At 45.5% G+C, this 21,013-nt stretch overlaps 1 protein-coding gene across 5 annotated transcripts in view; it reads right to left on the reverse strand.

The window, feature by feature from the left end:
- ATL3 (atlastin GTPase 3) overlaps nt 1-21,013 on the reverse strand; it is a 33,746-nt gene that overhangs the window by 2,739 nt on the left and 9,994 nt on the right. For 2 of the 5 annotated variants that reach the window (XM_037052991.1, XM_037052989.1), the window contains exons 2-13: nt 17,202-17,416; nt 16,963-17,073; nt 16,397-16,429; nt 13,754-13,858; nt 13,214-13,264; nt 7,202-7,258; nt 6,496-6,588; nt 5,671-5,809; nt 3,249-3,376; nt 2,290-2,346; nt 1,170-1,241; nt 120-551 (exon numbers count right to left, since the gene is read on the reverse strand). In XM_037052991.1, coding sequence (XP_036908886.1) covers nt 120-551; nt 1,170-1,241; nt 2,290-2,346; nt 3,249-3,376; nt 5,671-5,809; nt 6,496-6,588; nt 7,202-7,258; nt 13,214-13,264; nt 13,754-13,858; nt 16,397-16,429; nt 16,963-17,073; nt 17,202-17,408 — 1,485 coding nt within the window. In that variant the 5' untranslated portion in view covers nt 17,409-17,416. Of the gene's footprint in view, nt 1-119; nt 552-1,169; nt 1,242-2,289; nt 2,347-3,248; nt 3,377-5,670; nt 5,810-6,495; nt 6,589-7,201; nt 7,259-13,213; nt 13,265-13,753; nt 13,859-16,396; nt 16,493-16,929; nt 17,074-17,201; nt 17,417-21,013 lie in introns of those variants that run through there. The other 3 variants (XM_037052993.1, XM_037052988.1, XM_037052992.1) reach the window with 2 other exon arrangements.

Raw genomic sequence — 21,013 nt, forward strand, 5'->3', positions numbered from 1 at the left:
GTTTCCCATGCCTTCTTTCACTAGGAAGCTCTTCCAATGGAGACATTTTACAAACACAAACAGTAGAAACACAGATGCCTGTCAGCCGTCACCCTGAGGCTGCAGCCGGCACCACTCACCTGCTCGAGTACAAACGCGGCTCCAGAATCAATAGCTCCGCCCAGCTCCCGGTACTGACCAGAGTACCTGACGTAGCCCCAGGTGAGGAGCGCGATTAACAGCAGTCCAACCATACAGTTGAACAGCTGGGCCACGACCTCCAGCCCCACGAAGCCGGTGAGGCCCGAGGCGATGTACAACGCTGCGATGCCCGCGAAGAGCACGGCGGGGGTGCGGAAGGTGTTGAAGATGTTCTTGCTGCCGTTGTGCTTGCAGAAGTTCTCGTAGAGTTCCCGGATCTCCTCCTCCAGCTCCTGCTGGTAACGAAGGCTAAAATCCTTCCCGCCCATCTTCTTGGTCTTCTTAAAATGGTCCAGAGCAAGCTGTCTGAATTCACCATGCTTCTCCTCTAGAACGTCTGGAGACAAATATGGTTTCTCTCCCCCACACACCTAAAAAAAATAAAGACACAGTGTGTTGATGATCCCTTCAAACACAAGGGCCAAAAACAATTTAAAAAGTAAAACACTAAAAAGTTTAGAATATTTTTTAAAGAAGTTTAACCACTTTCTTTTTTTAAAAAAGAGCTTAATTATTTATTTTTAGACAAAGGGGAAGAAAGGAAGAGAGGGAGAGAAGCATCAATGTGTGGTTGCCTCTCACATGCCCCACACTGGGGACCTGGCCCCCAACCCAGGCATGTGCCCTGACTGGGAGTCAAACTGGCAACCCTTCAGTTCACAGGTCAATCCACTGAGCCACACCAGCCAGAGCTAGAATATATTAAGATATTAGAAATTAACTAAAAATGACAACCAAGACCAATACGGTCTGGGTTCACTGCCTCTGAAAGAACATGGGAATTCCAGGGGCATGCTGGTGGGTGAGACCCATGGTGCGCAGCAGAGCCTCGGCTGGAAACACTGCCAGGTGCAAGGCCCCGACGACCAGGGTGACCTGCGTGCTCACAGCTTATTGCCTCACCATCTTAAGACATGGTAAACAGGGTCAAGTTGCGGCTTTGAAGCTGGGTTATAGATGTTTTAGACTAAGATGCACACCCACCATACCTCTTCCATGCTGTTGTAATAAATGTCCTTGGCAGAGGCCGCAGCTGCTAAATTGTTGGCTTCGGCGGTGGCCTTTTGAGAAAGGAAAGAGTGAGCTGTAACACCCCCCTTTAACGTTCCTTAACAAACAAGCACCCAAAGTTTTTCTCTCGCCTTATGCACCATTCTTCCTTTTTTATTATCCTGCTATTTTTTAGGTTTCCATATAGCCCAATTTATAAAATAAAACACGCTTTTTCTGCCAAAAATGTTCTTCCACGTAAGAATCTTTATCATAAACTATACATGTGAAAATTCCTTTGCTTCAAAAATTTTTAGATTTTATTTATTTATTTTTAGAGAGGGAAGGGAGGGAGAAACAGAGAAACATCAATGTGTGGTTGCCTCTCACATGCCCCCTGCTGGGAACTGGCCTGCAACCCAAGCATATGCCCTGACTGGGAATCGAACTGGCGACCCTTTGGTTCATAAGCCAGCACCCAGTCTACTGAGCTGCACTAGCCAGAGCCCTTTGCTTCAATATTAAATGTTAAAAAAGCCGTAAGTCAAAAAAGGGAAACAAATTGTCTTTATAGCATCAATCCCAAGCTCCGATTTCCTGAGTGAACATGTTTTTCTACTAAAGGAATAAATGTGCGGCAGTCAATGACTTCATGTTCAGCACATGAAAGCCAGAAATCATGTTTTAATCAAATGACACTGTGGTAATACCAAATGTTGGAAGTAAAACTAATTGGAAATACAAAACCTGACGAGTCAGTAGTAAACAGACACCTAACGGACACACCGGGGCCTGTCCTCCCACGGCAGACGTCAGAAGACCAAAAAGGGACCCGTCTCTCGTGACCTTGACCTGGGAGTAACAAAACGGTCCTCACAGTCCGTTTGGCAGGGAGACCAGGCCCAGGGAGAGGCCGTTCTGTATACGCTGACCCACCACAAACACAGAGGAGAGGGCCGGAAGGCAGCCGCGCTGCTGGGGGGGAGCCGCGCTGACGAGGCCCGGGCTCCGCCGGATGGGGAAGCAGAGCCATAGCGCTGCCCCCTTAAGGACGTTGCTCTGGACCCACACTGACTCAGGCAATCAGAGGCGTCACCCGGGGGTCCCAGAACTGCATACCTGAAGCATGGACTTGGGGTGAGGCAGATCTTCTCCTTGGTAAATCTTAATGTATGCCTTAAAATGTAAACAGAAAAACAGTGACCAAAAATGTCATGTCATAATTAATCATGCTCTTAATTTGTAGAAGGAGTAACCAAACAACTGTATTTGCCTCAAGACCTAGATCAACACCCAGGAATTAGCTGAAACCACAACACACCTCCGCGTGCAGGTTAGCAGTTTAGTTGACTGAAACGTTCTCCAGCAGCACACGTCTACCAAGGCTACGATCCCACCGGGCTCCCCATGCACATTGGCCTCTCCACTACCTGCGGGGCAGAGTGACCGTCCGCCTCGAGGTGGCCGTGTCACATCTAGGTGCCGTCTCCTCCTACTCACGGCTGCTTCCTAACCACCTCCTGTGCACACCATCTTGCCTGAGGAACAAGCTTCCTTTAGCCACAGTAAACGCTCCTCTGAGAGTGCAAAGAACACCCATTTGATTCTCAGACCAATACTGCCACCCTGTGGCCTGTTNACTGAAACGTTCTCCAGCAGCACACGTCTACCAAGGCTACGACCCCACCGGGCTCCCCATGCTCGCTGGCCTCTCCACTACCTGCGGGGCAGAGTGACCGTCTGCCTCGAGGTGGCCGTGTCACATCTAGGTGCCGTCTCCTCCTACTCACGGCTGCTTCCTAACCACCTCCTGTGCACACCATCTTGCCTGAGGAACAAGCTTCCTTTAGCCACAGTAAACGCTCCTCTGAGAGTGCAAAGAACACCCATTTGATTCTCAGACCAATACTGCCACCCTGTGGCCTGTTCTGGGAAGGACATGGGAGTCTGAAAATGCCCCTCACTGTTCCCCCCAGGAAACTTTCCCCTAAGCTTTGAAATACTGAAATTCAAGTCGGTTTGACCTAGACCAGTTTTACCAAAAGTCAAACATTTTAATAATTAAAACCCATAATTACCTTAAAATACTCCAACAGCCCTCGGCAGGTGACTTTTGAGCCATTGATCTCCTTTTCCATCAAATTCGCGGGGTTTAATATATACGGAATCAGTACCTGTAACTGCTCTTTGAACTCGCCGGCAATATCTGTTCACAGGGCCATGAAGAAGGAAACAATAAGCCCAACAGACCCCTCAACCAGGGTGCGCATCACACGCACTCGCAGGTCTGTCCAGGTGTCTCCGTGCACACTCGTTCAAACTAGGGGCGGGGTCCCGGACGCTCTGCGGCTGCGCCAGGCGCAGATGGGCCTCTGCTCCCTCGCACCTTCGCTACCTGCTTTCCATCTGCAGGACTGCGTCCCCTGCTCCAGAAAAGGGTGTGCGTAATATCCTTGCCCTGGTTTTCATCCTGGGGGGTCCAAGTTTACTCCCTAGCCTCTCAAGAAAGTTAACTTTTTAATGAATTCCACTAACAAAGGCCTTCAAAGTATCAACAATCAACCCCTCCAGATCTCTCAGGGCAGGCCCTTGCCGCAGCCTCATGCTCCCCTAAAATGAATTAGAAAGCACTATTCATCCATTTTTCTTTTTTTGATCATTTGTTAATGTTAGAAGCATAGAATGACCAGTATTTCACGATACTACTTCCTTTCATCTCCTCAGAGAGGCCCCTGGACCACCCCGAAGGGAAAGCCTGGGGAGGGGAAAAGCCTGCGGTCTCCAAAGGTGGCAGCTTGTCTGCAGTTTCCACAGGGTTCCCACAGAGGGCTCAGGAGAGCCAGAAAACTCGAGTGCTTTCCTCAAGGTGGGAACCAGCTGGTCAACTTCCAAGACACAGGGAATCCGACACAGGGAATCCGACCCACGTAACCCAGCACCTTCCTAGGTTCCCCACTAACTCCAACTCTCAACAGAAAAGAAAGCGGCAGAAACCAAGTGAGGAATCCATGGACATGCCACAGCCCTGACTCACAAAATTGAGACGTGCGCTCTCATTTGTGCACTCGACAGTTTGGGCGCCCTTTTGTGGCAGGCCCATGTGTGTACGAGCTGGGTGGGGGGCAGTGACCACGGCGACAGCAGCTTCCAAATGGTTCCAGTGAAAAATATCACCATAAAAATCTCAGTTGAAACAGTTCGGATTTATTTCCTTGGAGGGTCATATGACCCTTTAAGAGGGATGACTCAATATTAGAATGATAATGTAGACTCCTGGAAAACATTCAAAACTATTTTTAAAAATCTCTAAAGCTGCCGATCAGATAAGCACAATCAACATTTAAAATACCCCGCTACCGCATTCTGTTATAGCAGCCCAAACAAACTAAGACAGTTGGGAGCACGACTGGGCATCTAAAAATGGCAACTACTATCATTTTTACTGGGAACCTCAGAAGCTCAGATAAGTTTATAAAGAAAAGTGCTTAGTCTAGCCCTGGCTGGTGTGGCTCAGTGGATTGAGAGCAGCCCTGTGAACCGAAGAGTCGCCAGTTCAATTCCCAGTCAGGGCACATGCCTGGGTTGCAGGCCAGTTCCCAGCAGGGGTTGCCCAAGAGGCAACCACACATTAATGTTTCTCTCTCACTCCTTCCCTTCCCCTGTCTAAAAATAAATAAATAAATAAAATATTTTTGTTTAAAAAGTGCCAAGTCTAACACATGGGTAAACTGAGGGCTAGCCATTCAGTGACTCAAGGTCTCATGAATAAGGAACAAAAATAAGACAGTGGAACCCATCAGTCCCAACTCTGGGCTCTGTGAGCTACCGTCCAGTCAGCCTGTCCTGACAGCAACACGTGGCTCGGCGTCAGGTTCTGTCACAATCACCAGTAAGGCGAAAACAGCGGTCATGCCATGCACCAGGCCATCTTTCTCTGGGAAGTTAATTCTACTCGATAAATATCAGCTGGCTAATGTCTAGTCTCCCTTTACTGAGCACTTTTATCTTCGACAGACCAATAACCATAGCATGCCTCTTAGAAAGAGCACTAAGGACGGCACCGCGGCCACGTCACACAGAGACTAAGGCGAGCCAATTCTGCCGGTCGCAGCAAGGCAGGAGGGGAACCGAACCAGACTACCAGACGCTATTGCTCTTTCCAGGAAAACACACTACTTCCCTTAAGCATTCACTAGATTCTTTTTTTTATTTTAATTTTTAATTTTTATTTATTTATCCTTAGAGGGGAAGGAAGGAGAGAGGGAGAGAAACGTCAATGTGTGGCTGCTTTTCATACGTCCCCTGCTGGGAACTGGCCTGCAACCCAGGCATGAGCCCTGACCGGGAACCGAACCGCGATCGTGTGGTTCGCAGGCCCGAGCTCAATCCACCGAGCCACACCAGCCAGGGCTTCACTAGATTCTTAAGTGGTATTTTCTGGTCATTATTTAATTCCGAAGATCAAACCGCATATTTAAAACAACACCACTTGTAACCCACCTTTCAACTTCCCGTCAAACTCGGGGCTCGTGGCCACCTGGAGCCCCGGGTGCGGCAGCAGAAAGCAGGAGACGCTGGAGAAGCAGGAGTGGATGTGGTTCCGGACGTTCTGGATTTCCTCGTGCTGGTGCTCTTTCACCTGCCGACGGAGACCGGCAAGTCACAAAAGACCGCTTGTTCTTCCTCACTAGGAACCGCTAGTGAAGGGAACGAGGACAAAGGAAAGACTGCCCAACTCTGATGGGGCGTGGTGGCCTGTATTTTTTCCAATGAGCAAATGCAGAATCCTAAGAAGCAATGAATGCATGAATTTGACTAACCATGGCTTAGCTCCTATAGCTACCGAAGAACAGGTGATAAAGAGTTTCTTTTAAAAAGAATGTTGCACAATGCCTGGAAAGAATAACAGGTTTGTGGGCATGAGGTAGCATCTAGCCAGGTAGTAATCACTGACAAAGGACTCCTGTGTTTTCATTTTGGAAAAAATGCAAACTAAGCCTGTTTATATTCATCCTAAACAAATAAGAATTCTGAATAAGAACAACAGACTCAAGTTCTGAATGTGACATTCTAAAGGCACATACAGAATCTGGTGTAACATGTGCAGTGGAAACTACAACCCAAGCACAGAGCTCCTCTCTACAACCCTATGCACTGTGTACCCAGGTTCTCTAATCTGAAACACGAATATTAGTGTGTTAATATGCATAGATACTTCACACATTTAGTATAACTTCCCAGAATCTGCTTGAAATACAAGAGATAAGGCAAGTGAGAACGTGATCACTGCTTTTAGGTGATTCCTCGTATTATACTTCCACTTACCTGTAGACGCTTTTCCAAAAATGACATTCCTCCCTGTAGTCCATAGTTGTATTCATAAGGGAAACTCCAGTCTCGAACCAAAAACATCAGGGTCTAATTAGGAAAAGAGCAGGACATATTATAATGCTGCACACATCTATTTTCAAAGTAACAACTGACACACTTGTCTGCACAAGGCCAGCTTCTTCCAAAGAGACAAGAAAACGTGCTGAAGGACCAGTCTGTCCCGGAAGCCTTGTAGCCACCTCCGCTAAAGGCAAGTACGGGGGGTGCAGTGAAGCTCGGGAGAGGAAACGCAGGGCACCGGCTCGTCACACACCAGGCCCGCGGCACTTCGCCACGACGGAGGAGAAACCAGTAGCACCTAAAGCTCCTCTACACCCACCGCGCACTCCCGCCCTCGTGAAACGATGGGCTGAGACGGGGGTCGGTGCGCCTCCTGCACACGTGGACAGAGAGAGGCACCCCAGGCAGCTCTAATAAAACCCCCGCTCCGGACACCAACATTCACATTTCAGGAAACCGATGCATCATAAAATACTCTTTGGCTTTTGCTTTCTCTCAACCATTTAAAAACATAAAAACCATTCGTAATTTGTAAGTCATATAAAAACAGGCAGCTGGCCACATTTGGCCTGTGAGCTGTAGTTTGCTGATCTCTGAACTGAAAAAAAGGTACAAATGACATTTATAATTAACACTGTACCTGAAAGGGTTTTTGGGAAATTTCATCCATTGCCAAACGACCATATTCTGTGAAGAGCTTTAAAAAAAAGTTACAGTTTATTAGGCAAAATTACTTAAAATATTTCTGTAGCTATTCTTTATCAAAATACTCATTTAACAGACTTCACTACTACCTATATGAAACCAAAGTTCCAGTTTCAGAAGCCCACAGGAGCCATGAACCTTAAAATAATCTTGAATCTGCTTTGTATCCCACACCCCATCCATTAGCAACTCCAGAATCCAACCACTCACGCACTCCGTGTCCTGCTCTTCCCACCGTATTCACAGTATCAGTAAGATCAGTTAGATCACATCCCGCCTCTGCTCAGACCCTCCAACCCCAGCCGGTGTAAGAGCCGGTCCGGACAGTGGGACCTGGCCCGCCCGGCTGCTGGCCCGCCCGGCTGCTCCTCAGACCTGCTGGGCCCACCGCTGCAGCAGGGACATGGGCCCCTCTTCCTGCCGGCTCTGCTCTTTCCCTAGACATCCGTGTGGACGTCCAATTTCCTTACTGGAAATGTGTTCTTAAATCAAAGTCTGCAGACATGCTGAGCAGAGAAACCCCTTAGGCCCTCACACCCTGCTGGAGCCGCAGCAAGCTTCTAGACCAACCCAGGCAGGAGTTTAAAGAATTCTTCTCTGGGGAATGGGACAGCCCGAGAACAGTCTGCAAATACAGACATTTAGAGGTTGGACGAAATAGCTAAATCGTCTTCCCCAAACACCTGTGATCCCAAACAAATGAACAAGGCTTAACTCCTACCAAAGCTCCCTGTCATATTTTTTAGCGGCTCACTGTTAAATACAGACGGCCGAGAACCACCAGACCTTTGAAAAAAGGTTCTAGAAGAAAACACAAAAACTCATGTCCTTCAATTCTAGAATATCATCTTGTATCATTCCTTTTATAATTTCTTTCCCTCCATCTTCCTTCTTTTACTAAAATACCTATTATTAACATGTTCATCTCACCTGAATTGATCACCAACTTTTCCTTTCTTTCTGTGCCTACTGTTCCCTCCCCCCCCCCCCCCCCCGCCCCACAGTCCCCTCGGATCTCTCTCTCCTCCCCTCTTCGCTTCACTTCCTTTTCCCCCTCCCCATCTCCCCATTTCTACTCTTTGTCTTTTACTTAACCTGCCAGGGAGATTTTCTCCAATTTATCTTCTAACTCCTCCTCTACAGAATTTTCCACTTTTGCTACCACAGTTTTAATTTCCAGCAGCTCTTTTTTTGTGTTCTGACTGTTGCTTTTTAATAGCATCACCCTATTGTTCCTTCTTGGTTGCAACAATTTGAACATCTTATCTGAGGATGTGAATTTACAAAAAAGCCCACACTAAGGTACATTATCATGAAAATTCAAGCCAAGAATAAGATCTTGAAAGCTTTAAAGAGAAACGGAGGTCACAGACAAAAGCTCGGGAATCGAACGGTGTGGAACGTCGCCAGTGGGACCTGGGAGGCGATAAAGCAACGGCTTCGATTCTAAAAGAGACATAGCTCCACCCTATAATTCTAGGACAAAATTAAAACATTCTCAGACTTATAAGACCTCAAAAAAGTTATCTCCTATGTATCCTTCCTATCCTTTCTCAAGAAGCCACTGGAGAAGGCGTAGAATTAAAGGCAGAATCAACAAATAAAAGATTAAATGGGATCCAAATGAGAAAGGAACTGAGAAGAAATTGCCAGGCCCTGATTTCAAACTATATTATAAAGCTAAAAAAAAGGCACGGAATTGGCACAGACAGCAGAGAGGGGAACAGAACACAGAGCCCAGGACAACGCGCGCTTGCTCTGTGGTCAATTGACAACAAAGACGACGAGAACATACAACGGGGAAAGGACAGTCTCCTCGATCTTAAACAGTATCGGGAAAACTGGGCAGCACATGCAAAAGAGTAAAACCAGCTTTACTACCACACGCCACGCACAGAAATGAACTCAGGATGGATGGACTGAAACCTGACTGTGAGGCCTGATCACAAAACCCCTGGGAGAAAACAGAGGCTCAACTCCCTGACACAGGTCTTGGTGATGGCTTTTTGGATCTGACAGCAAACACAAAGGGAACAAAACCAAAAATAAATAAATGGGACCACGTCAAACTAAAAAGCTTCTATACAGCAAGGGAAACCATTGACAAAGTGGAAAAAAACCTACTGAATGGGAGAAAAGAGTTGCAAATCACGTATCAGTAAAGGGTTAATATCCAAAATATATAAGGAACTCATATAACTCAATAGCAAAAAAAAATCCAATTAAAATTGGGCAAGCTGTACTTGAACAAGAATTAAATTAAAAAATTATTTCAAAAAAATTGGGCAGAGAACCTGAATAGATATTTTCCCACAGAAGACATACGCATCGCCAACAAACACGTAAAAAGGCGAACATCCCTAATCATCTGCGAAACACCAACCAAAACCCCAATGAGACAGCACCTCACACCTGTGAAAATGGATCAAAAGACAAAAGGTGAGAGTCAGAGAGGATGTGGAGAAAAGGGCACCTTGCACACCGCTGTAAATTGGTGCAGCCACTGTGGAAGAGTTTAGTTCCTCAAAAAATTAAAAATAGAACTACGATTTCGATCCACCAAATCCCCTCCTGGAAATTAACCCAAAGAAAATGAAAACTGACTCAAAAAGATATAAGCACCCCATGTTCATTGCTGCATTATTTACAATGGCTAAGACATGGCAGCAACCTAAGTGTCCATGAGTGAATGAACGGATGAAGACGATGTGGCGAATACAAGCAAGGGAACATCCCTGCCATAAAAGACGCAAATTCTGCCATTTGTAATACAGATGGACCTCGAGGGCATTATGCTCAGTGAAATAAGTCAGATAAAGAAAGACAAATACCATCTGATCTTACTTATATGTGGAATCTTAAAAAAAAAAAAAAAAGCTCTGGCCTGCATAGTCCACTTGGTTAGAGCCCTGTCCAGTAAACCAAAAGGTTGTGGGTTCAAATCCAGGTCGGGGCACATGCCTGGGCTACAGGTTAGGTCCCCAGTCAGGGCAATGCAAAAAACAACCGATCAATGCTTCTCACACTGATGTTTCTCTCCCTCTCTCCCACTTCCTTTCCCTCTCTAAAATCAATAAGCACATCCTCAGGGAGGATAAAAATAATAATAAAAACCAAATTTAAAACAAAACAAGCTTGCCCTGACCACATGGCTGGGTTGGTTGGGTGTCCAAGTGAAAGGCTGCCAGCAGGCTTCCTGGTCAGGGCATGTGCGTGGATGGCACGCTTGGTCCCTGGTCTGGGCGCATACCAGAGGCAGCTGATAGGTGTTTCCCTGCCTCTCTTTCTCCCTCCCTTCCCCTCTCTCTAAAAATAAATAAATAAAATCTTTCTAAAAAAAAATCAAACAAGCCCTGGCTGGTATGGCTCAGGGGATTGGGTGCCAGCCTGTGAACCAAACAGTCGCTAGTTCCATTCCCACTCAGGGCACGTGCCGCACACCAGGCCCCTAGTTGGGGACGTGCAAAAAGCAGCCTATTGATGTATCTCTCACACATCGATGTTTCCCTCCTTCTCTTTCTCCCTCCCTTCCCCCTTCTCTAAAAATAAATAAATAAAATATTTTAAAAAAACAAAACAAAACAAGCTCATGGGTAGAGAACAGATTGGTGGTTGCCAAGGTTACAAACTATTTAACTATTTAACCTTTTAAACTATATGTGTGTGTGTAACTTTTGTTTGAAACAAAATGCTGCTTTTAAAAAAGTACCTGATACACATAAAATACTATATAAAGACAAAAGAAAAACACAGATAAACTTATACAAAATCCATGATCTCTGCAATTCTGAAATCCAAAAAACTCTAAAAACCTAAATTAAGCCACAAACTCATTTGAAGAAAAATATACCTTGAACTGATGTGAGCTTTTTATTTTTCTGTCTTAAAACTTTTTTTAAAATATATTTTATTGATTATACCATTACAGTTGTTCTATTCCCCCACTTCATTCCCCTCCACCCGCACACTCCCTCCCCCACCATTCTCCCCCCCCTTAGTTTATAACCACGTGTCTCAAGTTCTTTAGATTCTATATTTCCCCCACTATTCTCTCCCTCCCCCCTATCTATTTTCTACCTACCATCTATGCTATTTTCTGTGCCTTCTCCCCTCTTCTCCTCCTCCCACCCCCCTGTTGCTAACCCTCCATGTGTTCTTCATTTCTATGGTTCCACTCCTGATCTAGCTGTCTTCTTGGTTTGCTTTTGTTTTAGGTGTGGTTGTTAATAACTGTGTGTTTGCTGTCCTTTCACTGTTCATATTTTTCATCTTCTTTTTCTTATATAAGTCCCTTTAGCATTTCATATAATAAGGGCTTGGTGATGATGAACTCCTTGAACTTGACCTTATCTGAGAAGCACTTTATCTGTCCTTCCATTCTAAATGAAAGTTTTGCTGGATAAAGCAATCTTGGCTGTAGGTCTTTGGATTTCATGACTTGGAATACTTCTTTCCAGCCCCTTCTTGCCTGTAAGGTCTCTTTTGAGAAATCCGCTGACAGTCTGATGGGTACTCCTTTGTAGGTGACTGTCCCCTTATCCCTTGCTGCTTCTAGGATTCTCTCCTTCATTTTGGTCTTGGCTAATGTAATTATGATGTGCCTTGGTGTGTTCCTTCTTGGGTCCAACTTCTTTGGGACTCTCTGAGCTTCCTGGATTTCCTGGAAGTCTATTTCCTTTGCCAGACTGGGGAAGTTCTCCTTTATTATTTGTTCAAATACGTTTTCCACTCGTGGCTGTTTCTTTCCCCCTTCTGGTACCCCTATAATCCGGATGTTGGAACGTTTAAAGATGTCCTGGAGGTTCCTAAGCCTCTCCTCATTGTTTTGAATTCTCATTTCTTCATTCCTTTCTGGTCGGATGTTTCGTTCTTCCTTCTGGTCCATTCCATTGATTTGAGTCCCAGTTTCCTTTCCATCGCTATTGGTTTCCTGGACATCTCCCTTCATTTCAATTAGTTTAGCCTTCATATGTTCCTCTAATTTGTGACTGTAATCTACCAATTCTGTGAGCATCCTGATAAATAGTGTCTTAAATTGGGCTTCTGAGAGGCTGGCAATCTGTTGGTCGCTTCGAGTTATTGGCTCTGGGACTCTGAGTTCTTCTTGTGCCATCTTTTGGGCTGTTCATGCCTGTTAAGTAGCAGGATCGGAGCCCTAGGTTTTCACCAGAGCAGGGCAACTCAGTCGCTGGGTTGTGACGTTGTATGTGGGGGCGGGGTCAAAGAGGGACAATGGCTTCCCTCTGCCGCCTGCTGCCGCGACCCCCACTGGCACCGCAGCCACCACCGTCACCAGGCCCACGTGTTTCGTTCCACTGCACGCGAGTGTGCCACCGCTGTCAGCCCTCCACCACTGGGTTCACCCTCTGGGGCCTGCGTGGTCCGTCTTACTGTGCGCGAATGTGCGACCTTGGTCAGTCTGCCCCGCACCCCAACTGGTTCCAGGCTGCCTGTGCGCCTAGCTCTGTCCTGCCCGACCCAGCTCTGCTGCTGGCTCCGCCCACCTCTCTTACCGTCCGTTGAAGGGTTCGTAGCGGTCGGACTTCCGTATAATTCCGTTTTCTGGTCTTTGGCTGTGTCCTAGTTCTCCAAAACTTTTGTTGTATTCAAACTTGGTTGTGGGAGAAGGCACAGTGTTTCCACCTATGCCTCCATCTTGGCGGAAGTCCAGTCTATCTTAAAACTTTTAAATGGCCCCGGCTGGTGTAGCTCAGTGGATTGAGCATGGGCCTGTGAACCAGAGGACTGCGGTTTGATTCCCAGTTGGGGCACATGCCTGGGTTGCAGGCCAGTTCCCAGCAGTTCCCAGCAGGGGATGCACAAGAGGCAACCATACATTGATATTTCTCTCCCTCTTGCCTTCCCTTTCCCCTCTAAAGATAAATAAAAATTTAAAAAAAAAACCTTTTAAATGATATATTATGATGTTTCAGTGCGGAATACATACCTGTAGCTGTTGAAGATCATCTTCCTGAATGTTCTGGGACAAATTATAAATCTAGAAAACAAAAGTCCAAATTGATACTATTTTAACTTACATCAAACAAAGCCCAAATAAGCCTAAAGCATTGAACAGAAGCTCTGTACATTTAACATTCTGCACATAAAAATATGAAGTCTGTTCAAACAGTAACGTTATCTGTCCTTTGGAAAACTATGCAAAGGTGACTAAAATAACCTAATCTTCCTTTACAGTTTAAAATACAGTTTTCTTAAATTCTTACCTAATCTGCTTTCCCTATTTGATGCAACTGCAATTTCCACTCTTAAACTTTTCTTAGAGTATTTTATATAAATTTATAACCAAAGTGGAAAAATAGCATAGGCTCCTTCTTGAGCCTGTAAGAGGTTAACGTGTATCTGTAGTCTAAAAAGAACATTTACATGTCCCCATAGGAATTCTGATAACAGAACAGTAACTACAACCAGATGCCACCTCTTTATCTCATCTCCTCTGCAAAGCTGTTTCCCAGTCAGGAGGTGTCACCTGAACAGAGCTGGTCATGGTGCTCAGTGCGAAGATGGTAGCGCAGTCCTTCACAGTGGACTGGCTGTCAAATGCCCCCTGGGTGTCCATCAGAACAACCGCAACCTTGAAAGCGAGGGGGAAAAACATGTTCGAGTGAGAAGGGCAAAACATAAAGGAGAAACTGGAAAGTACAGGTAACAGTTAAGTGAGGCTCATGCACCTGCTTATAGGTTCTATCAGAGAAGCACAATTACTTCAGTGCCTAGTTCCAAGTGGAGAACTTCACTGGGGATTATCTGCTCTGACCGAGTAAAATGACACAAAAAGAGGCCTACAGAGCCATTGGGAAAGAAGGAAAAACTGCCCCACCAATGGCAACAGCCAAATTAACTCACCCACCAAGTCAGTAATTTAGATGTCTTTTGTTCTTAAAAAGAAATTTAAACTACTAACTCACTTTTTAAAAAAATAATTTTAAACTCAGGTATAATCCTAAATTTAATAAAATATATGGGCTGGAATATTTTTGGCATTTACCTACAAGGTTGTATTCATCCCTCAAATTTCTAGGGTTTTCTGGTAGATTGACAAAAGAAAACTAACATTCATTTTAATCTTTACAAAAGACCCACGCCAAAGACGCCAAAGGAAAGCAGAAGGATCTAGGCTATCATTGCATTCCATGTAAGCCAGCTAAGCTTTAAAGAGGACCTAATGACCTACTCCCACCTAGAAAGTGAGATTCAAGTTTAGAAGCAGCCCTGGCTGGTGTGGATCAGTGGATTGAGTGCCAGCCTGCAAACAACGGGACACCGGTTCAATTCCCAGTCAGGGCACGGTGCCTGGGTTGCAGGCTAGGTCCCCAGTAGGGGTCATGCGAGAGGAAACCAATGGATGTTTCTCTCACACTGATATTTCTCTCCCTCTTTCTCCTTCCCTTCCCCTCTCTCTAAAAAAATAAATAAAATCTTTTAAAAAACTTTAGGCCCTGGCTGGTGTAGCTCAGTGGATTGAGTGCGGGCCTGCGAACCACATGATCGTGGTTTGATTCCCAGTCAGGGCACATGCCTAGGTTGCAGGCCAGTTCCCAGCAGGAGACATACAAGAGGCAACCATACATTGATATTTCTCTCCTCCTCTCCTTCCCTTCCTCTCTAAAGATAAATAAATAAAATCTTTAAAAAATAAATAAAATAACTTTAGAAGCCAACAGCCGAAGACACAGCCACAAGCACTGCAAGTGGCCACCTCTGGAAAAAGCGACTAGGCAGTGGAAGGGATGCTCCTTTTTCTTATCAATATTGCAATATTATTTAACTATTTAAACTATGCATATATGTATTATTTTATTAAAAACAAAATGTTGCCCCCCAAAAAGCAAGTACCAGATACATATAAAATACATACAAACAAAACAAAAATACACATATATGACCTCTTATCTGTAATCTGAAAGATGCGTGGTGGCCAGGGGTGGGAGAGGAGGGAAATGAGGAGTGACCGCTAATGGGGACTGATGTTCTTAATGGGGAGGTGAAAATGTTCTGGAATTAGAGAGTGGCAATGCCTAAACAGCTTTACAAGTATACTAAAAACCACTTAGTCATACACTTTTTTTTTAAAGATTTTATTTATTTTTCTTTAGAGGGGAAGGGAAGGAGAGAGGAAGAGAAATATCAATGTACGGTTGCCTCTGGTGCGTCCCCTCTCGGGAACTGGCCTGCAACCCAGGCATGTGCCCTGACAGGGAATCGAACCGCGATCGTGTGGTTCGCAGGCTGGCGCTCAATCCACTGAGCTACACCAGCCAGAGCAGTCATACACTTTTAAAGAACGAATTTTGTGGCACGTAAACTTATCTCAATAAAAAAAGAGCAAATCATGGCAACTATTTGCCAACTTAAAAAATGAGGCTAAAACAGGCCTGGCTGGTGTGGCTCAGTGGACTGAATGCCAGTCAGCAAACCAAAGGGTCACTGGTTCAATTCCCAGTCAGAGCACAGGCCTGAGTTGCCGGCCAGGTCCCCAGTAGGGGATGCACGAGAGGCAACCGCTCATTGATGTTTCTCTTCCTCTCTTTTTCCCTCCCTTCCCCTCTCTCTCTAAATAAATAAATACGGCCAAAAAATGAGGCGAAATAGAGGAAATAAGAGGAAATACTAAAGAAAAGTTTTTGAAGAATGGGAGTCATATATACTTAAAGTGGTATTCTCATACTATGTGCATCAACTCCAGCCCACAGAAACTGAATGACTTAGCATTTAGGAAAAGGCTGAAACTGAACAACCTGAAGGGGGAATCTGGAGCCCTAAGTCCTAGAAGGATCGACCAATGAGAGGAACAAGCAGCTGCGAAGGCACGCTTTAGGAAGAAATGGTTTACAGTTTGTCTAGGAAACAGCGGTACCCCCAAGTCCCCTCTTCCCGTTCAGGAGGCACGTGACTTGCCCTTTTGGGGACAGGCTCTACAACTGTAGCTTACTACTTTTTGTTAGAAGCCTTATATTACTATTTGACCTTTTAAACTATATTCATGCATTATTTTTAAGCCATAACCATATTGTTGTGATAAAAATTACTTTTGATTGGATTATCAAAGTGCACATTAAAGTCCTCACTTTGTTGCTGTTCCTGTCCGTTTGCCAGCCCTTTCCTTCCTTACCTTCTTCCCGCCTGGCTTCTCCACAGTGAAAACCTCATTCCAGATCTGAATCCCCGTCGTTTCTGGGTCAGAGCCCCNATTCTCATACCATGTGCATCAACTCCAGCCCACAGAAAACTGAATGACTTAGCATTTAGGAAAAGGCTGAAACTGAACAACCTGAAGGGGGAATCTGGAGCCCTAAGTCCTAGAAGGATTGACCAATGAGAGGAACAAGCAGCTGCGAAGGCACGCTTTAGGAAGAAATGGTTTACAGTTTGTCTAGGAAACAGCGGTACCCCCAAGTCCCCTCTTCCCGTTTAGGAGGCACGTGACTTGCCCCTTTGGGGACAGGCTCTACAACTGTAGCTTACTGCTTTTTGTTAGAAGCCTTATATTACTATTTGACCTTTTAAACTATATTCATGCATTATTTTTAAGCCATAACCATATTGTTGTGATAAAAATTACTTTTGATTGGATTATCAAAGTGCACATTAAAGTCCTCACTTTGTTGCTGTTTCTGTTCGTTTGCCAGCCCTTTCCTTCCTTACCTTCTTCCCGCCTGGCTTCTCCACAGTGAAAACCTCATTCCAGATCTGAATCCCCGTCGTTTCTGGGTCAGAGCCCCCCCTCCATGAAAACCCCGTTAGCGGCTCTTCAGGATCGCCCAACCAGTTCGAATGGCCACCTTCTTTCTGCAGGAAGAGTAAGACTTCCATTAAATCTTAAATTTTGCACATCAAGAATAACCTCTATGCATATTTTGCTCTTACGAACACAAAGTCTCATTTTTCTCACTTGAAATGAAATAATTCTACCTTACCTGGAAATATAAGTATCGGAGCATAAAGTCCAGAAAGAAGGACTTGCCCTTTCGGAAGGCACCAGCCACTGACAGCACCACCACATCGAGGTCTCGAATGTGGTCCTGCAAGAGGATGCTGGCCAAGGCTTTCTCTTCTAGCTCAAAGGAGTGCTGGTCCTTCTGAACCAGAACAACCTGCACTGGAGCAGGCTTTCCACTCTCCATGGCATCACCTATGTTGTCACAGAGAAAAACGTTAGTTTCCCATATTTTTTAAATACGTATTTTTGAACATGGGAAAAGCAAAAACTTCTTATGGTACAAAAGCACTAACCATTTTAAAAAATGACAAATTAGACTTTATTAAAATTAAGAATATTTGTTCATTAAAAGATACCATTACGAGAGCTAAAATGCAAACCACGGGATGGGAGAAAATATCACAATATCTATATCCAAAAGTCTCATACCTAGAGTCAATATAGATATGTGCAAGAAAAAGACAAATATACCGATTTTTTAAATAGTAATGGGCAAAAGACTGAACAGGCATCTCATTAAAAAAGGATATCCAGCCCTGGCTGGTGTGGCTCAGTGGACTGAGCGCGGGCCTGCGAACCACACGATCGAGGTTCGATTCCCAGTCAGGGCACATGCCTGGGTTGCAGGCCAGTTCCCGGTTCTGGGCAGGGGACACACTAGAGGCAACCATGATTGGTGTTTCTCTCTCTTTCTCTCTCCTTTCCTTCCCCTCTAAGATAAATAAATGAAATCTTTTTAAAAAAGGATATCCAAATGGTCAATAATCACACGAAAAGTGCGTCCATACAATTGCTTATCATGGAAATGAAAATTAAAAGCATAGTGAGACCCACTCCCTGCCTATCAGAATGGCTAAAAGGTCAAAGGGCGATAGCAACTGTGGCAGAGGATGTGGCACGAGCGGAACTCTCCCCACTCTGATGGGAGCATAACCACTTTGGAACACTGTCTGGCCATACCCCGGAGAACTAAACCAGCCTCCCTGGCTGGTGTGGCTCAGTGGGTGGAGCGCGGGCCTGCGGACCAAGGGCTCCCCAGTTCCAGGTGGGGCATATGCCTGGGTCGAGGGTCAGGTCCCCAGTGGGGAGTGCGTGAGAGGCAGCTGCCATTGATGTTTCTTCTCTCCCTCTTTTTCCTTCTCTTGCCCTCTCTCTAAATATAAATAAATAAAATCTTACAAAAAAAGAAAAAAGAAAACTAAACAAACTCTCGATCCAGGAATTTCATTCCCAGATATACACCTAAGAGAAATCAATGCCTATGTCCACCAAAAGACATGTACAAAAGACTCTTCACATCAGTGTTACTTGAAATGGTCCAAAAATGTAAACAACCCAAATAGCCATCAACAGAAAGGGCATCTGCCATAGCTATGCCATTTACATGTATTATTTAATCCTCAGAACAGCCCTATGGGGCAAATAATACTGTTCCATTAATTATAAGGAAACTGGAACCTACAAAAGTTAAGCAAGTCGCACAACAGGTCCTGGAGAAGATCTTGAAAAGTTGTTTGTTTTTTAATCCTCACCCGAGAATATTTTTTCATTGCTTTGCGGGGGTGGGGAGGCGGTGGGAAGGAGAACATTGACCTGAGAGAGAAACATCGACTGGTTACCCTCTCCTAGGTACCCTGACCAGGGATCAAATCTGGAGTCTGGATACATGCCCTGACTGGGAATCGAACCCATGACCCTTTGGTCTAAGGGATGATGATCCAACCAACTGAGCCACACTGGCCAAGGCTTAGAAAGATCTTCAAGTGGGTACGTTTTACAGACCACTCTTAATAGCCTGTCAAAGTTTTAGGAGCAATTGATTTCTTAGCTCAAAATTAAGCACTAACTAGTAATTTCCCTACCAGAGTTGAAAGCAAAAAGATAATCCTTTCAAATTGTGAGCCACATTCCAGCTCTGGGTGTCGGGACAGCTCACAAAAAACTACCAGTGAGGCCGAGGGGCTGGGCCCAGCGCCAGCCCTCTAAGCGTGAGTACGTATCACTGGTACTAAAGGAGGTGTCTTAGGTAGTTAAAGGGGTATTTTATTTTCAAAATTATGCATTTAATGTCTATTAGGAAACAAAAATCACATTTTAATGGATCATGGCTTACAAAGAGGCTAAGTCTAAAGAATGAAGCCATTTAAAGTAAACTGAAGGACAAACATTAAGTAACGTATGCACAAGTAGGCGATGTGGCCCAAAATCATAAACGCGGTTCCCAAATTACTTCGGGCTGGGAAGCACAAAAGGCTGCACGACCACGGTGGCGAGGTGGACAAAGCCCAGGTGCCAGTCTGCCCCCCCTTTAAGCTGAACTGCTGCTCCCTTTTTGTAACTTATCAGGTAGCAACAAAGGGGTTCATGCCGCTTTTTAGTTTGTTACAGACTACTGGAAAGCAAGTTATAAATGTAGGTTAAATGTCATGCGATCATTGCAATAAATGCACACTCATACTTTTCTTTACCATTACTGGCAGATAAGAAAGGGAATGTTGTGAATAATCTCTTAGGGTTCTTCTCACGGCCACAACAGCAGGTGAATCCAGACCTTAGAGACCCTGGGTCTCTCCTACAAGAGCACTAAGGAGAACCATCCGTTCAGGCCTCAGGGACACCCCACTCGAAGCCGCACAGAAGGAAGTCCCTGAGAGAGCTGGCTGCTCACCCAATATTCACCTTCCCCTCTGCTACAGTGAGAGATTTTTAGCTGGGCATATTAGCTGGGCATATTAGCTGCCCGACACATTTCCAACCCAACCTTGTGGCTAGGGTGTCACCAGGACTAAATTCTGACTGGAAACGATGCGGCACCCGTGAGGTCATGCATTTTCCCCCTTCCTGCTGGCTGAACGCAGAAGTGGAAGTGAGTCGTTCTGGGCCGGGCTCAAGAGGGCAACACCGAGGGACACTGGAGCCACAGGGCGGCAGGGCCAGGACTGTGTGACAGAACTGCCACCGTTCACTACCACGTGAAGGAAACTAAAAATCTGCCGTGTGTACATCACTTACCCAGAGGCGCAATCAGACGTCGCCAACCCTAGAAACCCACACAGCAGCCCCCAGGACTTGCAATTGAGTTCATGAAACTGGCTTTTTGAATTTCAATTATTTTACCATGAAAGTTCGCTGAGCAATGTGAATGCCCTGATACAGAGCAGACACACAATGAACAACTCTAAAAAGAACATGTACCTAGCAGGGGTATCAAACTCATTGTCACCCGGGGCCACATCAGCCTCGTGGTTGCCTTCAAAGGGCCAAATGTAAATTTCAGGCCTGTATAAATGTAACTACTCCCTAACACAGTTAAGCGAGAGCTCAATGGCGCCGGGGACAAACAAGGCGCTGGCCGAATAAAGCAAGGTGGAGGGCCAGGTTCAGCCCGCGGGCCTTGCGTGTGCCACAGTGAGGTACTGTGATGCAGGTGAAGGCTCCAACCCTACGCGTGCAGCTGGTATCATTAGAGCAGCGGACGCCAGACAAGATGGAACGCTCCGGCAACAGCAGCATGTGCGGCTGTGCACAGCGAGGTAGGTGCACACTCGACAGAAGCTGAGACCACTGAGAAGGGCAGTTAGAAAAAAAAGGTGACAAAGCCTCCACTCAAGTCTTCCTCTCTCTGCTGACAGCACAGGGCAAAGGAAGAGAAGCAGGAGGTGTTTAGCTGGGCGATTCTGCACTCGTCTGCAGTGGGCACGCTGGGTTAAAAAAACACCCTGTTCGTTTGGCTTGAACTGCACACCAAATTCGATTGAAACAAACAGAGCTGCTGACTTTCTGGTTCAC

Source organism: Sturnira hondurensis, unplaced genomic scaffold (genome assembly GCF_014824575.4).
Source record: "Sturnira hondurensis isolate 20B ecotype Veracruz unplaced genomic scaffold, ASM1482457v3 Scaffold0007797, whole genome shotgun sequence".
Lineage (NCBI taxonomy): Eukaryota > Metazoa > Chordata > Mammalia > Chiroptera > Phyllostomidae > Sturnira > Sturnira hondurensis.